General features: G+C 34.8%; 1 protein-coding gene across 2 annotated transcripts in view; it reads left to right on the top strand.

The window, feature by feature from the left end:
* The window catches only part of ARHGAP32 (Rho GTPase activating protein 32), a gene marked incomplete at its 5' end in the record, with an annotated part of 121490 nt that overhangs the window by 87323 nt on the left and 13605 nt on the right, over window positions 1–20562 (top strand). For both annotated transcript variants that reach the window (XM_084250452.1, XM_084250451.1), the window contains 6 exons: window positions 5371–5520; window positions 14400–14502; window positions 15000–15144; window positions 15580–15662; window positions 20022–20129; window positions 20409–20554. In XM_084250452.1, coding sequence (XP_084106578.1) covers window positions 5371–5520; window positions 14400–14502; window positions 15000–15144; window positions 15580–15662; window positions 20022–20129; window positions 20409–20554 — 735 coding nt within the window. The remainder of the gene's footprint in view (window positions 1–5370; window positions 5521–14399; window positions 14503–14999; window positions 15145–15579; window positions 15663–20021; window positions 20130–20408; window positions 20555–20562) is intronic.

Here is a 20562-nt window from a genome sequence, read left to right as displayed (position 1 = left end):
ATTATTTAATTACGGATGCCAGAACCTTTCATCACAACTATCTCTACCACAGTAGATTATAATGCCAATTAAAATAATAACAGCAACAGTAAATCTGTGCAGAACATAGTTTAACCTTCCTTTGAAGATTTAGAAATTATTTAAGACAGTATATCCAGGCACTATTATGTATATTAGTTATTTATGTGTCTCAGATTAGGATATAGATACCACTCCCACTATTCCCACTCCCACCACCAGTTTAAAGTTCCCAATTTATATAGTAATTTTTCTTTTTGAAAAGTAACAAGCACGGTGGCCACACGGACTAGAAAACTGAGTTGCACATATACCAGCACAATTTCTCAGAACCCTCAAGGACTGATGGGCACCCACAACTGCTAATAGCACTCTCCACTGCTCTTAATTTCACATCATACTACTGCTTCTACTGAATTGTATTTGAAATCAGTATTTAGGGAAAATAAACATGAGTAGTCTTTACCCCAACAGGATAAGACAGTCAACTGTCCTTGTTTTTGAGCCAAACTTAGGACAACAGAAGCAGAATCAATTCCACTTAGTCTGACTGCCCTCTAATTAGTTGGATTTTATTGTGTATTAAAGGATGGATTAGAGGGTCATAATTATAAATCCGTTTCCATGAAGTTTGTGTGAATTGTGAACATGTGTATTGCTGGTTAATATAAAAATTAATTTCAGTCAATAATTCCAGGTATGACAATGCTAATTGATGTGAAAGAAACACATTTTTTCTCTCCTGGTGGAGAGTCAGTTCAGTATGGCACACTACCCATGCAGATTTTAAAATGTAATAGCTTGATTTGTGCTCTCCTTATTTCCCTCCCTCCCTGCTTCCGAGCACAGCTATGGATTCATGGGTAGTTATTTATTTGATATTTTATAGTAAGTTATAGACATTCTTTATGATGTTGGAATCTTTATGATTTCCCAAAGCAGCCAGTAGGGATCCTTTCAACTCTCTCCTTTAGCTCAGCACCTAATGAGGGGAGTGTTTTCCTTACTTTATGTTACAACAAAATTTCCCTACAGTGATTTCCCTCCAGTTAACTAGAAAGCAGGCATTTCTCCAAGAAGTTCTGGTTTATTTTAATATGGACTGGTATTTAGAAACTCAGATCTGAGCTGAAAGGAGTTCACTGCACCTGATTGTCATTGTTACTATGTGTTTTCAATGACTTCAGTTTAGAGAAAATGTACATATGTTTTAATTTTGAGTTCATGTTCACATTTCCTCAAAGTTAACAGGGTTTTTGTCCCTTTTTAATTTTATTATTGTAGTTAACTTTTCTCACATGCTGATAATCTGGGTTCCTAAATAACGTTAATGTTTTCATTTGTTCCCAAATGTGTATAAAGTTGTTTCAGTATCAAATTATCAATAGTAAACAGTTGAAGTCAACTATTATTTTGTAGTATTTTTGTCCCTACATTCGGCATATACAATCATTTTACTGTTTATAAGCCATTTGATATTCTATTAGATAAACTTTTTAGGTTATGTCAGTATTAGGATTTGCTTTTTTAATGTTTTAAATTTGTTTTTGAAAGTATAAGTCAAACTATATAAAAAGATATAGTCAGAGCAATCTCTTTCACACTCTCCATCCTTTCTCCACCCAATTTGTTTTACCCATTTTTATTGATTTTGGTTTATTTTTCCAGTGTTCCTTTTTTGCAAAAATTAGCTCTTATATACACATATACATGTGTTTGTGTGAATTTATGTTTGTGATATCTATATTTTCAATCCTTTCTGATGCTAAATCTGCATTCCTTTTGATTTGATAGGTTTCGGAGATTATTCCTATCAACTAGAGATGCTGGGTAAAAAAAGCTCAACAGTAATTCTCTGTGTACATGTATCATAGTTTATTTGACTAATTCCTTATTAGTACACATTTGAGTTTCTAATATGCCCCTTGGGTTATTTTTTAAGTAACCTTTCTAAAATATTTAAACTATTCAGTGTGTTCTCATTACATGAAATCCAAACTCTGTGTTATGGCCTGACCAGTACCTGACTTGTGCATACCTCTTCAGCTTCATTTCATGCTACTATTCTTTACATGTCTCCCAACCCAGGTTTGACTTTCCCAGACCTTCCCTTTCCACCCTAGCCAATGTAATTTCTTTCTTCTCAAGTCACCATTGCTTCACTTGGTTGATTTCCTTATATGCTATTTTTAAAAATATTATATTTTATATAATTCTTACATCATTTTTCATTTTTGCACAATGTATGCATTTTAATTTTGGTTATATTCCCCATACAATTGCAACCCCCTTATTTTGACCCTAATCCTTCCTCTCCCCGCCCCCCATAGTTTGTCTCTGGTTTATAGTTACTTGTTGATTTTGATTTTTTCTTTATTATAGTTAGTCTTTTTCCTGGTCCCTTATTTAGGTTTTCTACATTCCTGCTATGAGTGAGACCATCTGGTATTTTTCTTTTTCTTTCTGGCTTATTTCGCTGAGCATGAGCCCTTCCAGCTCCATCCATGTTGCTGCAAATTGAATGAGTTTATCTTTTTGATTGCTGAGTAATATTCCATTGTGTATATGTACTACATCTTCTTGATCCAGTCATCTATTTTTGGGCATTTGGGTTGTTTCCATAGCTTAGCTATTGTAAATAGTGCTGCTATAAACATAGGGGTGCAGGTGCCCTTTTGAATTAATGTTTCTGTCATTTGGGTAAATACCTGGGAGTGGAATTGCTGGATCATAGTTCTATCTTTAGTAGGCTATATGCTGTTTTTTAAAAACAATTAACAGCAACTTGAAGTCACCTTCTTAATTTAGCTAGTGTCATTTAGTGGCTGAGAGCTTGAGTTTTACAAAGCAGACCACCTGATTTGGAATCCTATTTTGACCTTAAACATGTTGTTTTAGCACTGTGTGCTTGAGGGTCTTCATATAAAAATGGGAATAACAATAGCATTTTCCTTATAAGTTCCATGAGAAATGAGTGGCTTTGGGGTGTAAACCCTGTGCGGTTGCTGATACTTACTAAGTGTAAAATAAATGCTGTCTACAATGGTTTTATTATTTAATTGTTCATTGTCTTTCTTTCTTAGTAAACTCTGGCAGCAAGGAACATGTCTGACTTGTTAGCCACTATAAACTCAGGTCTTAAAACAGTTCCTGAGAGATAGTTGTCACTTACATACTATGTTTCTGAATGAATAATAGTTAACACTCAATTCCTGTATCTTTTAAATGTTCTTGGAAATCTAAGAGCAAAATAATGCTTTCTCAGAATAAACTACTATTTTTGTTATGAATGCATACTATTAACATGTGTCCTGGAAGCACTGTCCGTTTATCAAAACTAAAATAGAAATTAAAAATCATTGCCATCAGAAAAAGACTAGAATTATCATAATTGTCACAATTTGATGTCCATGAAATATGAAAGGATCAATTAAAATTTTCCTAAAATCAAGAGTTTAGTAAATGACCTGATATTTTTACACTACACATAAAGAAATAATTTTTTTCCGGCATTCTAATAATTACCAGTTGACACCATAATGAAGAAGAGTCTTATTCTGTAAAAACAGTGACAGATTTAAAGTATCTAGCAACGTGGAATGTGTCATTTATAAAGAAAACTAGAAAACTTTAATGAGATATAAAGAACTGAAAAAATGATGATATGCCCATTTTCTGGGTAAAATTTTAAATATTGTAAAAATTAAAATTCTTTGAATTTTCATTTAAAGACAATTAAAACAAATACATAATGTTAATATTATATATATATGTTATAAATTCAATGATAAATTTTCACAAACCAAACTTATTTGTATTTATTTGGAACTCCTGTCAAAAATTATTTGAAATTTTATGTGGAAAATGTTGGAAAATAAGCAGAAATGGTTTCATCCGATGTCCAGTCTTTAACAAAGACCATAAGAACACTCTATCTGCAGAAGCTGGAGGAGGATACAACTCAAATAACCTTTAATATAGTAAAATACATGATTAACTTTTGACGTTATCCTAGTCAGCTGTAAATGTCACCTCAGCAGTAAAGAGAGCATATCATTTAATTTTACAGCAAGGAATCTGAGTTACACACCAGTAATTTAGCTGTTGAGAGTATATCAATGTACTGATGATTCTAAATTTTAAATAATTGACATAGAAAGAATAAATTACCCATTTAATCTGTGCGCAATCATAGGATGGCCATCTTAGAGTGGTCCCCAGTTTCCCTAGGAGTTTCCATGGTTTTAGCTCTAGCAGTTTCAAATTCCAGGAAACTAGGGGAAAATCAGTTATGATTGGTTACTCTCATACAGTCTATAGGAATGATGCTTATGGCCACAAAGGTGTTTCCTAGAAAAATGAAAAAAAAAAAAAAAAAAAAAAGGATGACAAATGTCTGACCTAGTGGAGTAAATCATTTATTTGTTCATTCATGCTACAGGTTAACTCTGGGCACACTGAATTCCTATATGAATCTTCATTAGTTCCAGGAATTCTTTTTTTAAACATTTATTTATTTATTTATTTATTTATTTATACATACATACATACATACATACATACATACAAACACTGGGTACAGTCAGAAGCGTGGGAGGGTGAGAGAATTCACTAGAGCCAGAGCGGGGAGCAAAAGAGGCAGAAGGACTGATGTACACTGCTGAGGGGAACAGCAGGTGGCAGGAGAGGTCTGTGTGCCCTATGTGACCCTCGCCAGTGGCCAGGGATCAAACCGCCAGTGGCCAGGGATCAAACCGGCACTACAGAGGCTGCGGGCAGCTTTGCAGCCCAGCGCTCAACCGCTGCGCCACCGGGAAGGCCCAGTTCCAGGAATTTAAGATTGGGGTTCACTCAACAATCTATAGTAGAATTCATTAAGACTCCCAGTAATCATCTGCTAGCTGAGTAAGGCCATGTTGCTTAGTCTTCTATACTACAGCTAATCTCAGAGTCCATGATAGTTATTGTATGTTGGCTTATGATTTTCCCTGTAGACTGTACTTAGCAAAACTCATTTTCCTAGGGATTCACTATTTTCTAATTTATCAATCATTAGAAATATTTTTACTGTATAATAATTTATCTCTTGCTTTGATTTATAAAGGTTTTAAGATGATATATTTAGTCTATTATAGGTGAATCTAGTAGATATACTGATACTTTTATATGTGTGTATGTTTTTTGTATTTAGAAAGATAGCCATTATGCTGAGAATTTCCTGCAGAATATAAGGTATACTCATAATGGATTAATTTGCAGTTAGCCTGTTGAGATATTCATTTCTTTTTGCACTAAGTAGAATATAACCACTTGCCACAACTAAGATAGTTTCTCTTTATTATTGTTTTTTAGTGTCTAAAAAGCACGGCAAGCTCATTACTTTCTTACGCACATTCATGAAGTCTCGTCCAACAAAACAGAAGCTAAAGCAGCGGGGGATCTTGAAAGAGAGGGTGTTTGGTTGTGATCTGGGGGAGCACCTTCTGAATTCTGGTTTTGAAGGTAAAAATAAAATGTATAAGCTCATTATTTCAACTCCTGGCCTCTACATATTGTTTTTCTATAAGGAATTATGAAACCGCATTAGGAAAATATTGTATGTTTCATTTAAGTTCAGTAACATATATTGAATGTTTTCAGGTGCTCATCTTAGTTCTGGAGGTAGCCGAGGATGAAGAGAGGTTTGTCTAAGAATGTACTTTTGCTTCAAAGATGCTTATGACCTGTTAGGGAGAGTAAGACTTTCACTTAAATAATAAAATAGCACTGTTAGTTTACATCACTTTTATTAGTTGGGAAAAATGGAGTTTTTCTTTAACTTTTTAAAATAGCACTTTCCTCTACTATCTCTTTTAGAGATGCTAGAATATTAAGGAATTATCTACCTATAATGTTGGTAAGTACCAGAAGTATATGATTTATGAAATTCTGAATCCTGATGGGAAATACTTTTTGTACTTTTTGCGAAAACCACAAGAGAATACCTTTAGTAATATCAAGTCCAATGTAAGACTTCACTCATTGTTTAAAGAATACAGATCTACTTATAATATGAACTTAATGTAAACTATACCATGTTTCTTGAAGAAGACAAAATATTATTTTAACACAGGTATTATTTCCAAACTAATATCAACTTGATGCAATTACTAAAAACCCACAAGCAAATAGACAAAACCCCTGAAGATTATTTTCCCGACTAGTCAAAAATACTTGGAAAAACAAGCAACTGAGAACATAAGAGACCATTGTGGTGGAAAATGTAATAGGATAGGAGCTATCTAGTTTTAACAGATACTAAAACAAAATTCAGAACTAAAATGTTATTAGTTCAGAGACCGTGATGTGAACGAAGCAGTTTGAAATTTTTGAACAAGTGGTTGTGATAGATAAGAATCCATTCTGCTAAAATATGCTTTTAAAAACCATGTCATGAGAAGGGTTACTTATAAAATATGGAAAGATAAATAATGAAAAATAAATGTTACTTTAAGACACTATGAAACACTTAACTATTTCAAATTGAATTGCTTATGTGAAGTGATTTTGTTTTGAAATAGAAAAGAAATCGGAGCTTTCTCAGATAACATTAGAAAGGAAAAGTTGATTTTGTTAGCATGCAACTGAAGGGTACCCAGGGACCTCAGACTGTTAAGGGGTACACACTCTAAAAGGGATTTGGCCATCCATGATTAATGAAAGAATACTTTCAGTGTGATAGATGTTTAATAGAATTGGTGTACATAGAGAGGGAAGAAAGGATTTCAAGTAACAGTGAACTTTGAAAATTACCCATCCCCTAGTGGGCAAATGACCAGTCAGACAGGCGCAGCCTGAAGAGGGGCCACTGAGGCCTGAAAGATTTCCAGAAGTCTAAGATACCTTCTGGTAAGAAACCACAAGAAAGAGGGTAGGCAGGTCCTAGAGATCTGGGACAGGAGGAGAGACTCAAGATTTAAAATACACCACATCAAGAAAACAGCTACCATTGTCTCTACCAAAGACCAGGGGTGGCCTCCCCATGTATCTCTTACTACATGTTTCTCCTCCATTTTTCCTTCCATATGTCTCTTCCAGTGGTACTGGGGTGCAAGTCGAAGCCAGAAAAGCAAAAGTTTCTGAGCATACGTATGTTCAGTTATAAGTCAAGCAAGGCCACTGAACTCCACCCCTAGTTCCCAGCAGCTTCCCATTAAGGAAGTCACATGGCATGCTGCGAGTTGTAATTTTGGGCTTGAAGAAATGAGGGTGGAGTCTGTAAAAATGTCAGGGGATAGATTGTTCCTCTAATAATTTCACACATAATTTCCATATAATGAAAATAAAGGTAAAAGAAAGATATAACAGACTGGGACACTGTTTACATATGGTGAAATGCTATTTATTAATGCAGCATATGCAAATATTTAAATTTCTGAAAATATTAAATCCTGAGTACTAGAATGGAAATTTAAACATAATTTTCACACAGATATAGCAAGTAAAATTCAGAAAAGTAGTCACAGAACTGTACCTTTAAGCAATTTTACATAGATACATATTAAAATAACAAAGCTAGTTTTCTAAATTATGATATCTAGTGCTATTAAAAACAGTGATTTCTGAGAGACTGGTTTTGTGATATAATTGAACAACTCATCCTCTGAATTGTGGAACTTCTTAAGATGTTCCAAAGGCAGGATTGTATGGGAACAAAAGTTTATACCTCAAACAGGTTTTTGGCTCAAGGTTTATTTCATGGCAGGGGTTCTAAAAACTGGGTGGAAGTTGCTTTTGAGTAATGTATATATATATGTGTGTGTATATATATATACATATATATATATATGTATGTACATATATATCTGAACTGCTTTCTATGATCACCTTTTTTTGGAAGATCTAAATCTTCTTACTCTTTTCAATGTAAAAGACCTTTGCTTTCCCCAGTAAATGTCCTCACTGATTTGACGTTTTTCTGGCTGAGCTGTATATGATGGTCACTTGGAGAGTTACTCAATCTTCCTGGGTCTCCCATGTAATCAGGAGGTATACACAGTATTATTAAACTTCACTGTGGATTTTTCTCTTAAAAAAAATAGCAGGGATTTTCAGGTAGTTCTGTGAAGTATTATGATTTGAAAAATGCTTTTGTACTTTGTAACAGGAGACTTTATATTTCCTTTCATGTAGCAGTTCTCCTTAGGAGTTTATCCCAATGCTATATTTCTGTATAAGTAAAATATATTCATTATACTATTATATATGAAAGAAAAAAATGGACTCTCAACTTTCAGGGAAATTAATATATAAATTATGAAGATAATTAACACTAATATGAACACATTGTCAAAATTTGGAATATATTATATACAAACAGTACATACATACATACATACACCTTTTTTAATGTTTGGCTGCTTAGATGACATTTAAAATGAATAGAATTATTGTAGAGTATTAGGTGAGGAGAATATTTTTGTGAGTTTTTTCTTAGTTGTTTTCCTTTACCCATTAAAAAAGAAAAAACACAAGAAGAGTATTTGAAATGAATTTAATAGTGTTTGAAGAAAAAATTCTCCTGAAGACTTGCTCAGAGGAGATAGTCTATATTCAAATCATTGAAGAGCAAAAAAAAATTAACTTCTGGCATTAGGTTGTAATTTGAAACATTTAATACCAAGATCATACACATTTTAGCTTACTTATTAAAATAATTTCTGTTTGACTGGGGATGGTGAAAAATGAAGAAATGTTTATATGAAGGGCCTGAATTCGAATATTCAAATATTAACTAGATTAGCAGGGAAAGGGAAACCTTTAAAGCTTACTAAAATTTTTTAGGAAAGAAAATGATTTATGATATTAAAATGATTTAGTAGACTTTGATTTGCTAAATGTGTGAAGAACTAGTCTTTAAAGATTTTTTTAGACTTCATATATCCTATACATAGTCCAGTACTGTAGTTATACTGTTACATATGTATTGAGAGAGACTTTTAAAAGGCCTAAATTAAAATATGGAATTGAATGTTTGTATTATGTATAATATTTATTTATTTATTTTTAAAGATTTATTTCTTTTTATATAAGAGCTGGGGTAGGCCAGAGGCGCGGGAGGGTGAGAGGATTCACCAGAGACTGAGCGGGGAGCAGAACAGGCAGACGACCAAAATACACTTGCTGAGGGGAGCAGGGGGCATGACAGGAGCACTCTGCAACACCTTGTGGGAATCTCCCTAGCTGGCTGGGAATTGAACCCATGCTGTAGATGCTGCGGACGGCTTCACAGCACTTTGCTCAACCCGCTGTGCCACCAGGGAGGCCCTATATATAATAGTTAGTAGTCTAAGTGAAAGCAATAAGAATAGTCAGGAGGACTATTTATATAATACAAACATAATTATGGGAAGTAAGCTATAAATATAGATAGCTAGATAGATATAGTTACATGATATTTATAATTATTGTTCCTCATTATTCTGTTTTAGTTTGGATCCTTTTATATAAAATAGATTTTTCAATAGATTTTTCTTAGACATCAGTATAATGTTTTGCTAATGACTCATCCTCTAAATTGTATTTCTACTGAATAATCAACTTTTTAGAGAGATTGTCCTGTTACACTTCCTGAATGTTTGAGTATCTCCCTCTTATAAGAAGTGACAAATCTGAACTGTGTCTTTTATAAAAAGTGTTAGAAGAAATTATGTAGTATTGTGACAAGGCATTTTACTTTTTATTCTTATATTTTCTGATCCCTGGTGCCAGGATTCACTCAGGATAATCTGACAGTTTCAGCTACCACAAACCACATGCTTATAATTGAGTCTATTAAAGATTATATCACATTTATCTATAGAACTATGAGTTTTAAAAATATCTACCCACATAGTCCTTTTTTGTGCATAGTTCAGACAAATTTGTCATTTACATAGACATTCTTAATTGTGGAGTCCAAATGTTTTTTGTTATGTTAGTTTCTTTTCTCTTTTGTATCTCCTTTTCTCTTTGTATTGCTTTTGTATCATTTTATTAAGCCTTGCATAGATGTGATCATTACTGTGGGGGAGTGTTTTCCAGTTCTGCCATGTTTTTTTAGCTTTCCAGCATCATTTCAGCAAGTTGGTTTTTTTTTAAAAGATTTTTTTATTTATGCATACAAGAGCTGGGGTACAGGCCAGAGGTGTGGAGTGTGAGTGGATTCACCAGAGACAGCGGGGAACAGAACAGGCAGACTGACTGAAATACACTGCTGAGGGGAGAAGCGGGCAAGACAGGAGAGGTCTACTGCGCCATGTGGGTTGCTCCCTGGCCAGCCAAGGGACTGAACTCATGCTGCCGAGGCTGCAGAAGCTTCGTAGGTTGCATCTTAACCACTTACGCCACTAGGGAGGCCCTAATTCAGAACGTTTTAGCTGTAGTTAGCAGGTGTTTTCATTTTAAGTAAGTAGTATAGGAGAAAACAGATACCAATAAGTAATTTCTTTCTGGAAAAAAAAATAGGTTTAATAACTGCAGTGGTCGTGCATCTCCTTACCATGATAAAAGCTGTGCAGTTGAGAGTTCTTTCATAGGACTTGTTTTATTTGCTGCCCATATTCAAAACTGAATTTCCTTAAAGTAAAACCTCCTTTTTTTAAAAAAAAAGATTTATTTACTTACACATACAACAGCTGTCCTATAGGTAGGTAGGGGTGGAGAGGATTCACCAGAGACAGAGTGGGGAGCAGAAGAGGTGGACTGACTGAAATACCCTGCTGAGGGGAGCAGCAGGCAAGACAGGAGAGGTCTGCTACACTATGTGGGTCAGCTGCCAGGCCGCCTGGGGATCGAACTCTTGCTACAGTGGCTAGGGATGGCTTCCTAGTGCTGAGATTTAATCCCTTGCACCACCAGGGAGGCCCAAAGTAAGACTTTCTTTGAAAAAGTAAAAAATATGTAGGAAACTTGGTAAACTACTATTTTGTACACAAATTTATCTAAATTATAGAATGCTTGCATGATGCCTGGCATTTGGAAGGGACCTGATAAATGACTAAGTGAGCCAGCGAGTAAGTACTTAGAGGAAAAAGAGCAGAAAAGAAACCAAAACTCAAGAAAAATCAAAACTCAATACTCCTCGTGCTTACATATCTTGTATTTCTTTTAGCCATGATTTTAATCTAAGTGATAACTAGTTTTAATTTAAACATTTACTGTAAATTGTATTGTTTGAGATAAAATACTAAAAATGTCTAAAAGTAGATCATAAACATGTTATTTGCAGAGTGTGGGGATAATTCTTAAATTATCATCTCCTTTTGAAGAGTTATTTTAGAGGTTTCTAATGTTAAATTTTGACTGGGTCACTTTTTAATGTGCACTTGGTTGGTTTGATAGGTGGTTTTGAGGAAAGAGATTAAATAAAGTGCCTTTTTAAACTAGAGTTTCTTTCAGTCATTTATATGGTTCTCATATTGTTTTCATAGTAAAAAATGTGAACCAGATCTCTGCTCTTTTTATCTTCTGACACTGATCTTCAGTTCTTACTATTTTATTCAAAGTGAAAGTTTGTGCTTTTTGTTTCATTTTGTTTATTAAACATGTCTCATTGTCTTGCTTAAAATTCTAAGTAGTAATGATGTTCATTTATGTAATTTTATTTAAAGCCCCATCATGTGATTATTTTGTGGACATTCAGTCCTTTACTTAGGAACATTAAAGCATACAGGAACAATGCAAATATTTTCCAAAGTATTATGTATATAGAAGCTTAGCCACATTACTAAGGATAGACCTCCAACTTTGTAATACATTTTCAAAATTTGCTTCTTGTTTGGGAGAACATAAACAAGTCTAAATCTAATATATGGATACAGTAGTCCCAAGAAAGTTATCCTTTTTAATAGATGATGACTTATTTTTGTGATTATTCTATAATGTGGTAGGAAAGCCTGATAATATAGAAATATAGCTCTATGCTCTGAAAGGCTTTCTTTCAAGGCAACCTTTGTACCTAGGTGAGTGAGCATGCTAATTTGGAAATACTTAATGAGAAGGAAACTTAAAAAAAAAAAATTAGCTCTGTTTTTCTTCTTTTAAATAATTATCCCAATAACTTCAAATATGTTTCCTTGGAAATAAGTGATAGAAATTTTCCAGCCCTAAATATTGATTCCACCTGTAGTTAGTAGGTTAAAAACCTGGGGTACAGTGGGGTTATCATTAATTGAGCAATATTAGAAATATGCCTGAAGCCCATAAATATACCTTATATTTTGCTTTATATATTTATGTTACTTTATACTATCATGTATATGATACTATATAAATGATACTATGTATCATGTTGACATAGAGATAGCTTATAATATTGAAGTCGATAAGCATAAAATTCCTGAGATGTCTGCTTGCCCTTCATCTCTACCATATAAACATATTTCTTTTTGTTATTAAAATTCTTGAACAGTTTTAGAGATGAAAGCATGCAGTGGAAAATGAATACAGCTCAATATCTCTTCTCTGCTGACTTGATCAGATGATTTTATCAGGCTCACAAGATACCTATAAATTAATTCATTTTCTAATTGTACACATTGTGTCACAATTGTGTATTAGTTTCTCAATATACAAAGATAAATGAAACTCAGTTTTTGCCTTTTAAAAGCTTGGCTACGAAAGGGTAAATCATTATATAAACAAATAATAGTATTTCAAAATAACATAGTCTGTGAGTATCTGGAACTACTTGGGAATATTCAAAAAGGCTTCAGAGTGAAAGTTCAATTAACTTTTGAACAAAAACTAGTAAGAAGATGGTGATAGAAGGAGAGTCCCGTAAATGAAATTTTGTTTTGAGGAAGTTATAGAATGGCTGGTATGTATAGCAAAAGATGAGACTTTGGTTGGCCTCAAGTTATGAAATACAGGAAATACAACAATAAAATAAGTGAATATTATGAAATACCTTACATTCCATGCAGTATGTTGCCATAGTTAAAAATTGACTCTGTACTTGGACTAGTTAAGTTAGAATTTCATTTCTGCTGATTGTGTCCTCCTTGCACTTACCTCCTTTTACTTGCAATTGCTTTGCTTTATGAAATTGAAATTTACATTATGGCAGTGTTTTGCTTAATTATTGGCTATAATTTGAATTAGCATTAATTAGGAAAAGATGAAAGAGGCTTTTTTCAGTTTTAAGTCTTCTTAAGGCTCAGTTTCCCCTCTGTAAAATGGAGTAATGATAAAACTTCCCCCAAAATATTTTAGAATTAAGTGACAGTATCATTTGTAAATCACATAGCCCTACGCATATTATATTCTCGACAATACAGTTGATTTAAAAAATTATTTAAGATTAGGGAATTTAAGTTTTAAATGTAAGTTATAGGATCTGGTAGAGTTTAAAATAATGATCAGGGAAGACGATAAAAGGCAGAAAAGCTAAGGAAAAGTCAAATGTAATAATACTTTAGCAGATGTAATCTTATCAAAGCATATTATTTCATTTACCTCTCTCAGTGTTTCAGCCCTAGTATATAATAGTGTTTCTGTAGACCAAATAATGTTCTATTTTGAGGGATTTTTAACTAACACTAGGAAGTAAACATAGTCAACTAAAATCTATATATTCATCAGTCTGCATTGCAAAGCAAAGTTCAAATTCAGCTACTGCAAATCTTTTAATATCTATACAGTTTTTTATTATATGCTTTGAGCATTCTGTTCTAATAATCCCAGAGTAGCTGTCCATTTGTGTCAGATAGCATCCTACTTGTCCTTGTATACTCATTCTTAAAGTAATCTTTTTGATGAACTGATAATAGTAAGTCAAAATGTCAGTAATTTGGATGCAGGAAATTAAAAGATTCCTTTTATTTGCAACTGATTTGCTTTATGAAATTGAAATTTGCATTATGGTGGTGGTCTGCTTACTTATTGGCTATAATTTGAATTAACATTAACTAGGAAAAGATGAAAGAGGCTTTTATTTTTAAGTTAAAAAGTATAGTACAGGCAGTTATGTTGGGATAAGCATTTAACTTTGTATCTTCATTTGCCACAGCTGAATAACTGTATCTTTTAAAAATCTGGTACAGTACAGTGCACGTGCTAAACAGTTCATCCTCCTCTTGTTAAGATGCTCTAAATGAATATACGGCAGAGGATCTTAGAGAGACTCTCCTAATTGCTTGTGAAATCTTTCTTTTACCTAAATATAATGAGATACAGCCAGTCTTGATTATTCAGGAACTAGTTATCTAGTTTCGATGTGAAATTAAGTAAATATACCCTCATTTTTTTTGTAGGTTAATCACTGCCTCTTTTAATTTAAATTGACAGATTTTATTTTGCTTATAAAACTAAGATGTTTTCACTGAATATTCCCAATTTAATTCTTTAAAAATTCTCTTCAGTGCCTCAGGTTCTTCAAAGCTGTACAGCATTCATTGAAAGATATGGCATCGTGGATGGAATTTATCGTCTCTCTGGCGTTGCCTCCAATATCCAGAGACTACGGTAAAACTTTACATGGCATTTTCTTTTTACTCCTGGTGACTTATTTTCAGTAAGATCATTTAGGTAATATGAAAATAGTGTGCATATTGTTTTCTATATGTATTTTTCTAAATGCCATTTCTTCATTTGTAGTATCAGAAAACTATGTCCCTTAACCTCATCAGTCTATACTTTGTCTTGTTACAATTGGCAAAATACTGGATATTCAAACTATTGGGAATTAGGAGTCCTGTTTTGGATCTGTGTGTTAAGTGCTGCTCATTCATATGCATTTCTGAGATTGCTGTCCATTCCTGTAGTAAAACTATTCCTGTAAATTTCATGTAGAAAAACACCTGTAATATGACCAGATATCCAGTTACTGCTGAAGTCCATGTATAACTTACATGAATTATGGTTACTTGAAGAAAACATTAACCACTGTTTGAGGTTAACATTTTGCTTTCTGTTTTTCCTTAGAGAAATTATTTTGTTTTCTTTCTTTTCTGTTTTGCTAGCCATGAATTTGACTCAGAACATGTCCCCGACCTGACAAAAGAACCATATGTTCAAGACATCCATTCTGTAGGCTCCCTCTGTAAGCTGTATTTCCGAGAACTCCCAAACCCTCTGCTCACTTACCAGCTTTATGAGAAATTTTCCGTGAGTACAGGTCACTTTTATAAAGCTCTGTTTGGAATTTTGCAGTGGTTTTCTTCAAAAGTATTAAGAAATTGGTGTGGTCCTGTAAGAAATAGTTTTATGACTGTGCTGTCACCTTTAAAAGCAAACAAAGAATACAAAGCAGTTATTGCATAGTTTTTGCTGTTTTCACATTTTCAATCTGTTAGTTTCTGGCTTTGAGCCATTTTCTTATCACCCTTGATTCTGGTTACAAGTTTTTTAAAGATTATCTTTTAATAGAATTCAATGTCCACCTCTGTGGGAACAAAGTTTACTTCCTTAATACTATGCTGAGTCTCCTTGTCATTCAACATCAAAGAGTGAATTAATGTCAGAGTAAAAACTAAATTGTAAGTGAGCTTTCATTTTCACCAGCAAAGCCAACTGGTTCATTTTGCTTTATGATCTTTATAGGAAGCTGTTTCAGCAGCAACAGATGAAGAAAGGCTGATAAAAATCCACGATGTCATCCAGCAGCTCCCCCCTCCACACTATAGGTGAGTCATGTGTCATTGAAAACCAGCCAAAACCAGAAGTCAGTTCATGTGTAAAAGCAGTATTTTTCTTTGCATTTGTGGCTATTTAAACCTCCATTTTTTAAATGCCTTTATATTCATTTATTTGTCTTTGTATCTCGATGGCCTGGCACAATGCTTGGCATCCAGTGGGTATTTAATAAACAGTGAATGAATGAATGAATAAATGATCAAATGGATAGCTTACTAAGCATGTTTTGTTGTTTTTATTTTATCCTTGAGACACTGAAAAATATTGCTAAAAGTACCGGGTTGTATGATGTTTTAGTAATATACAAGTTAACAGTGCTGATTTTTATTTCAAAGTGACATTGCTCATATGTATTTTAAAAATCACCACTAAATTCAGCACTTAATCAGTACCAGTATTTTTTCAATTGCTGTCATGTTCTTTATTTCTTACTTACATTAGTTACCAAAATGTATGAAACATTTTAATTTCTTACCCATAATCTCTGATTTCTATTAATCTCTTAGCCTTTTATCTCCCTAGAACTTTTATATTTTCTAATCTGACCCCTTTCTCAACTGTGCCTGTTCCATAAACCTTTTTACTTTGCCTTCTGAAAAATCACAATCATCAGCAAAATTTATTTTGTCTCAACTTCATCCATGAATGATCCTTTCACCTTTTTGTTTTTAAAAGATTTATTTATTTATGCATACAAGAACTGGGGTACAAAGGATGAGAGGATTCACCAGAGACAGTGTTGGGAACAGAACAGGCAGACTAACTGAAATACACTGCTGAGGGGAGCAGCGGGCAAGACAGGAGAGGTCTGCTATACCATGTGGGTAGCTCCCTGACTGGCCAGGGATTGAACTCATGCTGCAGAGGCTGCAGATAGTTCAGAGTGCTGTGCTTAACCCCTTACGCTACCAGGAAGGCCCCCCTCACCTTTTTGTTTTAACTTGAGATAATATTAGTTTATAACATGCATGTGTTTCAGATGTATTGTTGTACTAAAATTTTTTTATTAATTTCTTTTTTCTCTTTTTTTTGTTTTTTAATTTTTAAATTTTTTTATTTTAACATTTATCATTTTTCACATTTTTTAAGACCATATTTTCTTCCCCCCACCCCCTCAGATTGAGTCCCCATAGACTCTCCTTCCCCAAGGCACCCATGCACCATCACCACAGTCCCCTGTGCTTCTCCCTCCATCCCTTTCACCCCTCTCCCTCCTCCTCTCCTGCAGTATGTCTCTGGTTTATAATTCTTGTTTTTTCTTTGTTGTGTTTTGTACTGTTACTATTTTTTTTTTTTTACACTGATGTCTTATTTGGTTCCCCTCTATTCCTGTTATTAGTGAAACCATCCGTTATTTTTCTTTTTCCTTCTAGCTTATTTCACTGAGCATAATTCCTTCTAGCTCCATCCATGTTGCTGTGAATGACATGAGTTTATCTTTTTGATTGCTGAATAATATTCCATCGTGTGTATATACCACATCTTCTTGATCCAGTCATCTATTTTTGGGCATTTGGATTGTTTCCAGGTTTTACCTATTGTAAATAGTGCTGCAATAAACATAAGTATACAGGTGCTCTTTTGAATCACTGTACAGCTAAAATTTTTAATCAACATTTAAGTGTCACCATAGTTATTTTTAGTCAATGCTATAGCTATAAATGCCTGAGTGTCAAGAGCCAGAAGGTAATAGCATTGACTCATTTTCCTACTAATGTAGTCTTCTGGAAGAGTAACAGATTAACAGGATTTTAAGGACTCATTGAAGAGTGAAAAGAAAAATGTTCTTGGGCCTCCCTGGTGGTGCAGAGGGTTGAGCGCAGCGCTGTGAATCTGTCCACAACCTTTGCAGTGCGGGTTCGATTCCCGGCCGGCCAGGGAGATGCCCACATGGCGTGGCAGACCCCTCCTGTCATGCCCGCTGCTCCCCTCAGCAGTGTCTTCGGTCCATCTGCCTGTTCTGCTCCCTGCTCTGTCTCTGGTGGATCCTCTCACCCTCCCACGCCTCTGGCCTGTATCCCAGCTCTTGTATAAAAATAAATAAATCTTTACCAAAAAAAAAGAGAAATTTATGTATTTATCCCTGAAAAAGAAGCCTGGGGAGACCTTGAAGATTATCTCTAAGGGGTGAGGGAGATTTCATTTAATTAAAGAAGTGGAAATCTAGTACAATATAAAGGGTTTTGACGTTAATAGACCTGAGTTTGAATCTCTAACTTTTTATCGTTTACTATGTGACCTCTCCCAAGTGTCAGTCTCCATATCTGTGAAAAGAATACCAATCGTATCTTCCTTTTTTTAAAAAAAATATTTATTTATGCATACAAGAGCTGGGGTACAGGCCAGAGGTGTGGGTGGGGGGTGAGAGGAATTACCAGAGACAGAGCAGGGAGCAGAACAGGCAGACTGACCGAAGTACACTGCTGAGGGGAGCAGCGGGCGAGTCAGGAGAGGTCTGCTGTGCGATGTGGGTTGCTTCCTGGCTGGCCAGGGGATCGAACGCCTGCTGCAGAGGCTGCGGACAGCTTCATAGGTTGCCTTTTAACTCATTGCACCACCAGGGAGGCCCCCAATCGTATCTTCTTAACAGGATTTTTTTTTTTAAGATTTATTTATTTATTCATACAAGCACTGAGTACAGTCAGAAGCACGGGAGGGTGAGAGAATTCACCAGAGCCAGAGCGGGGAGCAGAACAGGCAGACTGACGAAATACACTGCTAAGGGGAGCAGCGGGCGGCAGGAGAGGTCTGCGCGTCATGTGGGACCCTCACCCCGTGGCCAGGGATCGAGCTGGCGCTGCTGAGACTGCGCGCAGCTTCGCAGCCCAGCGCTCAACCGCTGCGCCATCAGGGGAAGCCCATAACAGGATTTTTTTAATGATAAAATGAGATCAGATGTTCATGAATGAGTGTGGTCCTTTTTTGTTAACACAAAGCATAGCAAGTCAGATGATAAAGTCATGATTCTTGCCTTGGTAGTTTTATTTGAGATGCCATCTAAATATACCTTCTTGTCTAAATAAAAATATGATCAGTATAACATGCTGTTAAAAATGGTTAAGAATGATTAATGAAGATGATTTAGGTGATAGAAACTAGCATGTCACATAGTGGACATGAAGTCTTCTTTCTGGGAATAGCAAATTAGGGTGGAAGATGGGAAGTTTTATAGGATAAATAAAAACTAGTGAAATGAAAAATAAAAATTACCTGATTGACTGAGTCCACATAGTCAAATTAGTTAGGGATGAGGAGACCCAGAGTTGACTTATGTGTGGGGTTTGACTGAATTAGTTGGGTAGACTATCATTTGGTCATGTGGAGCACTTACAGGCACATGGAGGTTATCTAAGGTTTGGTTTGCTGACGTGGACCCCTGGGCTGGAGCAGCTTCATCTGGGGCCTGAAAGTTCCCTTTCATAAAAAACTGAAAGTTCTTTCAGTAGTCCATAGTTTTTATTAAGAAGTCAAATGGTATATGGTAGCAGTCTCCTGCTTTACACCTCCCCATCTAATTTCTCTTTCCTAAAATTCACTATTCTTAATTCTTCAGGAGTATACTCCTGTTTCTAAATGATATGGTTATATTTTTATTTCTTTATTTTTCATATATCTATATAAAATTTGTTCCCTTTCATATTAAATACAAATTTAGCTCCCTTATAACTCCCTCCATCCAATACCACACACTTCCCCATCTCATTTTTAATCTAAGCCAGTATTCAGTATCTACATTGTAGTAAAGATATTACTACTATTTACAGCTGCACCAAATAGTACACTAGAATTATATTTCCTTCCTGAGATAACTTTTTCTGTTTTCATGGAGTGCTTTCCGATTTTTGGCTTATTAAGTTTCTCGTGTCTTTCCCAAAAATTCTTTAGCAGAACTATAAATGTTTTCTCAGTGTCTTCAGTTATCAAACAGCTTTCCCCACCATGAAAACATCCCTTTGAGGGCTTCTGTCCTACTGCTCAGTCCAGGCTTGATTGCTCTCTACACCTAAATATAGCAGGCCATGCCCCTCATCCTGGAAATTCCCTTCATCATATCCCTCCTGCTGAATCTCCTGCTGACGTTGAATCTCCTGCTGACGTCTTGTTTTTACCCCATCATAAACTTTTTTCCTCGGTATTCTCTAGATGTAATTATTATAGAGATCATAGAATTCATAATATTTGTCTGACTGCTCTGTAGTAACAATGCTATTCAGTTCTAATAGCAAAAAATGTTGCTGGGATTTATGTTTTTTTTTTTCTGTAGAAAATTTACTAATTAATTAGTGGAGCGTTTATATTCTACATTGTTACATAATTTTGTAGTTAATATGTTGTATTTCATTTTCCAGAACACTGGAGTTCCTAATGAGACACTTGTCTCTTCTAGCTGACTATTGTTCCATCACAAATATGCATGCAAAAAACCTCGCAATTGTTTGGGCTCCAAACCTGCTACGGTGAGTTGCATTTGATTTAAGACCTTATATAGACTCAGCCATCTTAAGTGAAAGTCTTAATACATCAGTGTTCCTTCGGGACAGTTTTAAAATGGAAAACTTATCTGTAGTTTTTATGAACAGCTCCATTAAACAGGTAACTGGGGCTTAGGCAAGGAACTGTAAAAATATGATTTCTTCCTCTGCTTTGTTTATAATTTGCACATTAAAATTAAAAAAAAATTCCTTTAAGACTGCTGTCTTTGGGAATTTTTCATGGTCCTGTTGTTTACCCAACAGATCAAAACAGATAGAATCTGCCTGCTTCAGTGGCACAGCAGCTTTCATGGAAGTGAGAATTCAGTCTGTGGTTGTTGAATTCATCCTCAATCACGTAGATGTCCTCTTCAGTGCGAAAATCAGTGCCGTCATTCAGGAAGGAGCAGGTATGGCT

The sequence above is a fragment of the Talpa europaea genome, assembly GCF_964194135.1.
Source record: "Talpa europaea genome assembly, chromosome: 12".
Lineage (NCBI taxonomy): Eukaryota > Metazoa > Chordata > Mammalia > Eulipotyphla > Talpidae > Talpa > Talpa europaea.
Note: the sequence above shows the minus strand (reverse complement) of the source record. Positions and strands in the feature narration are given on the sequence as shown.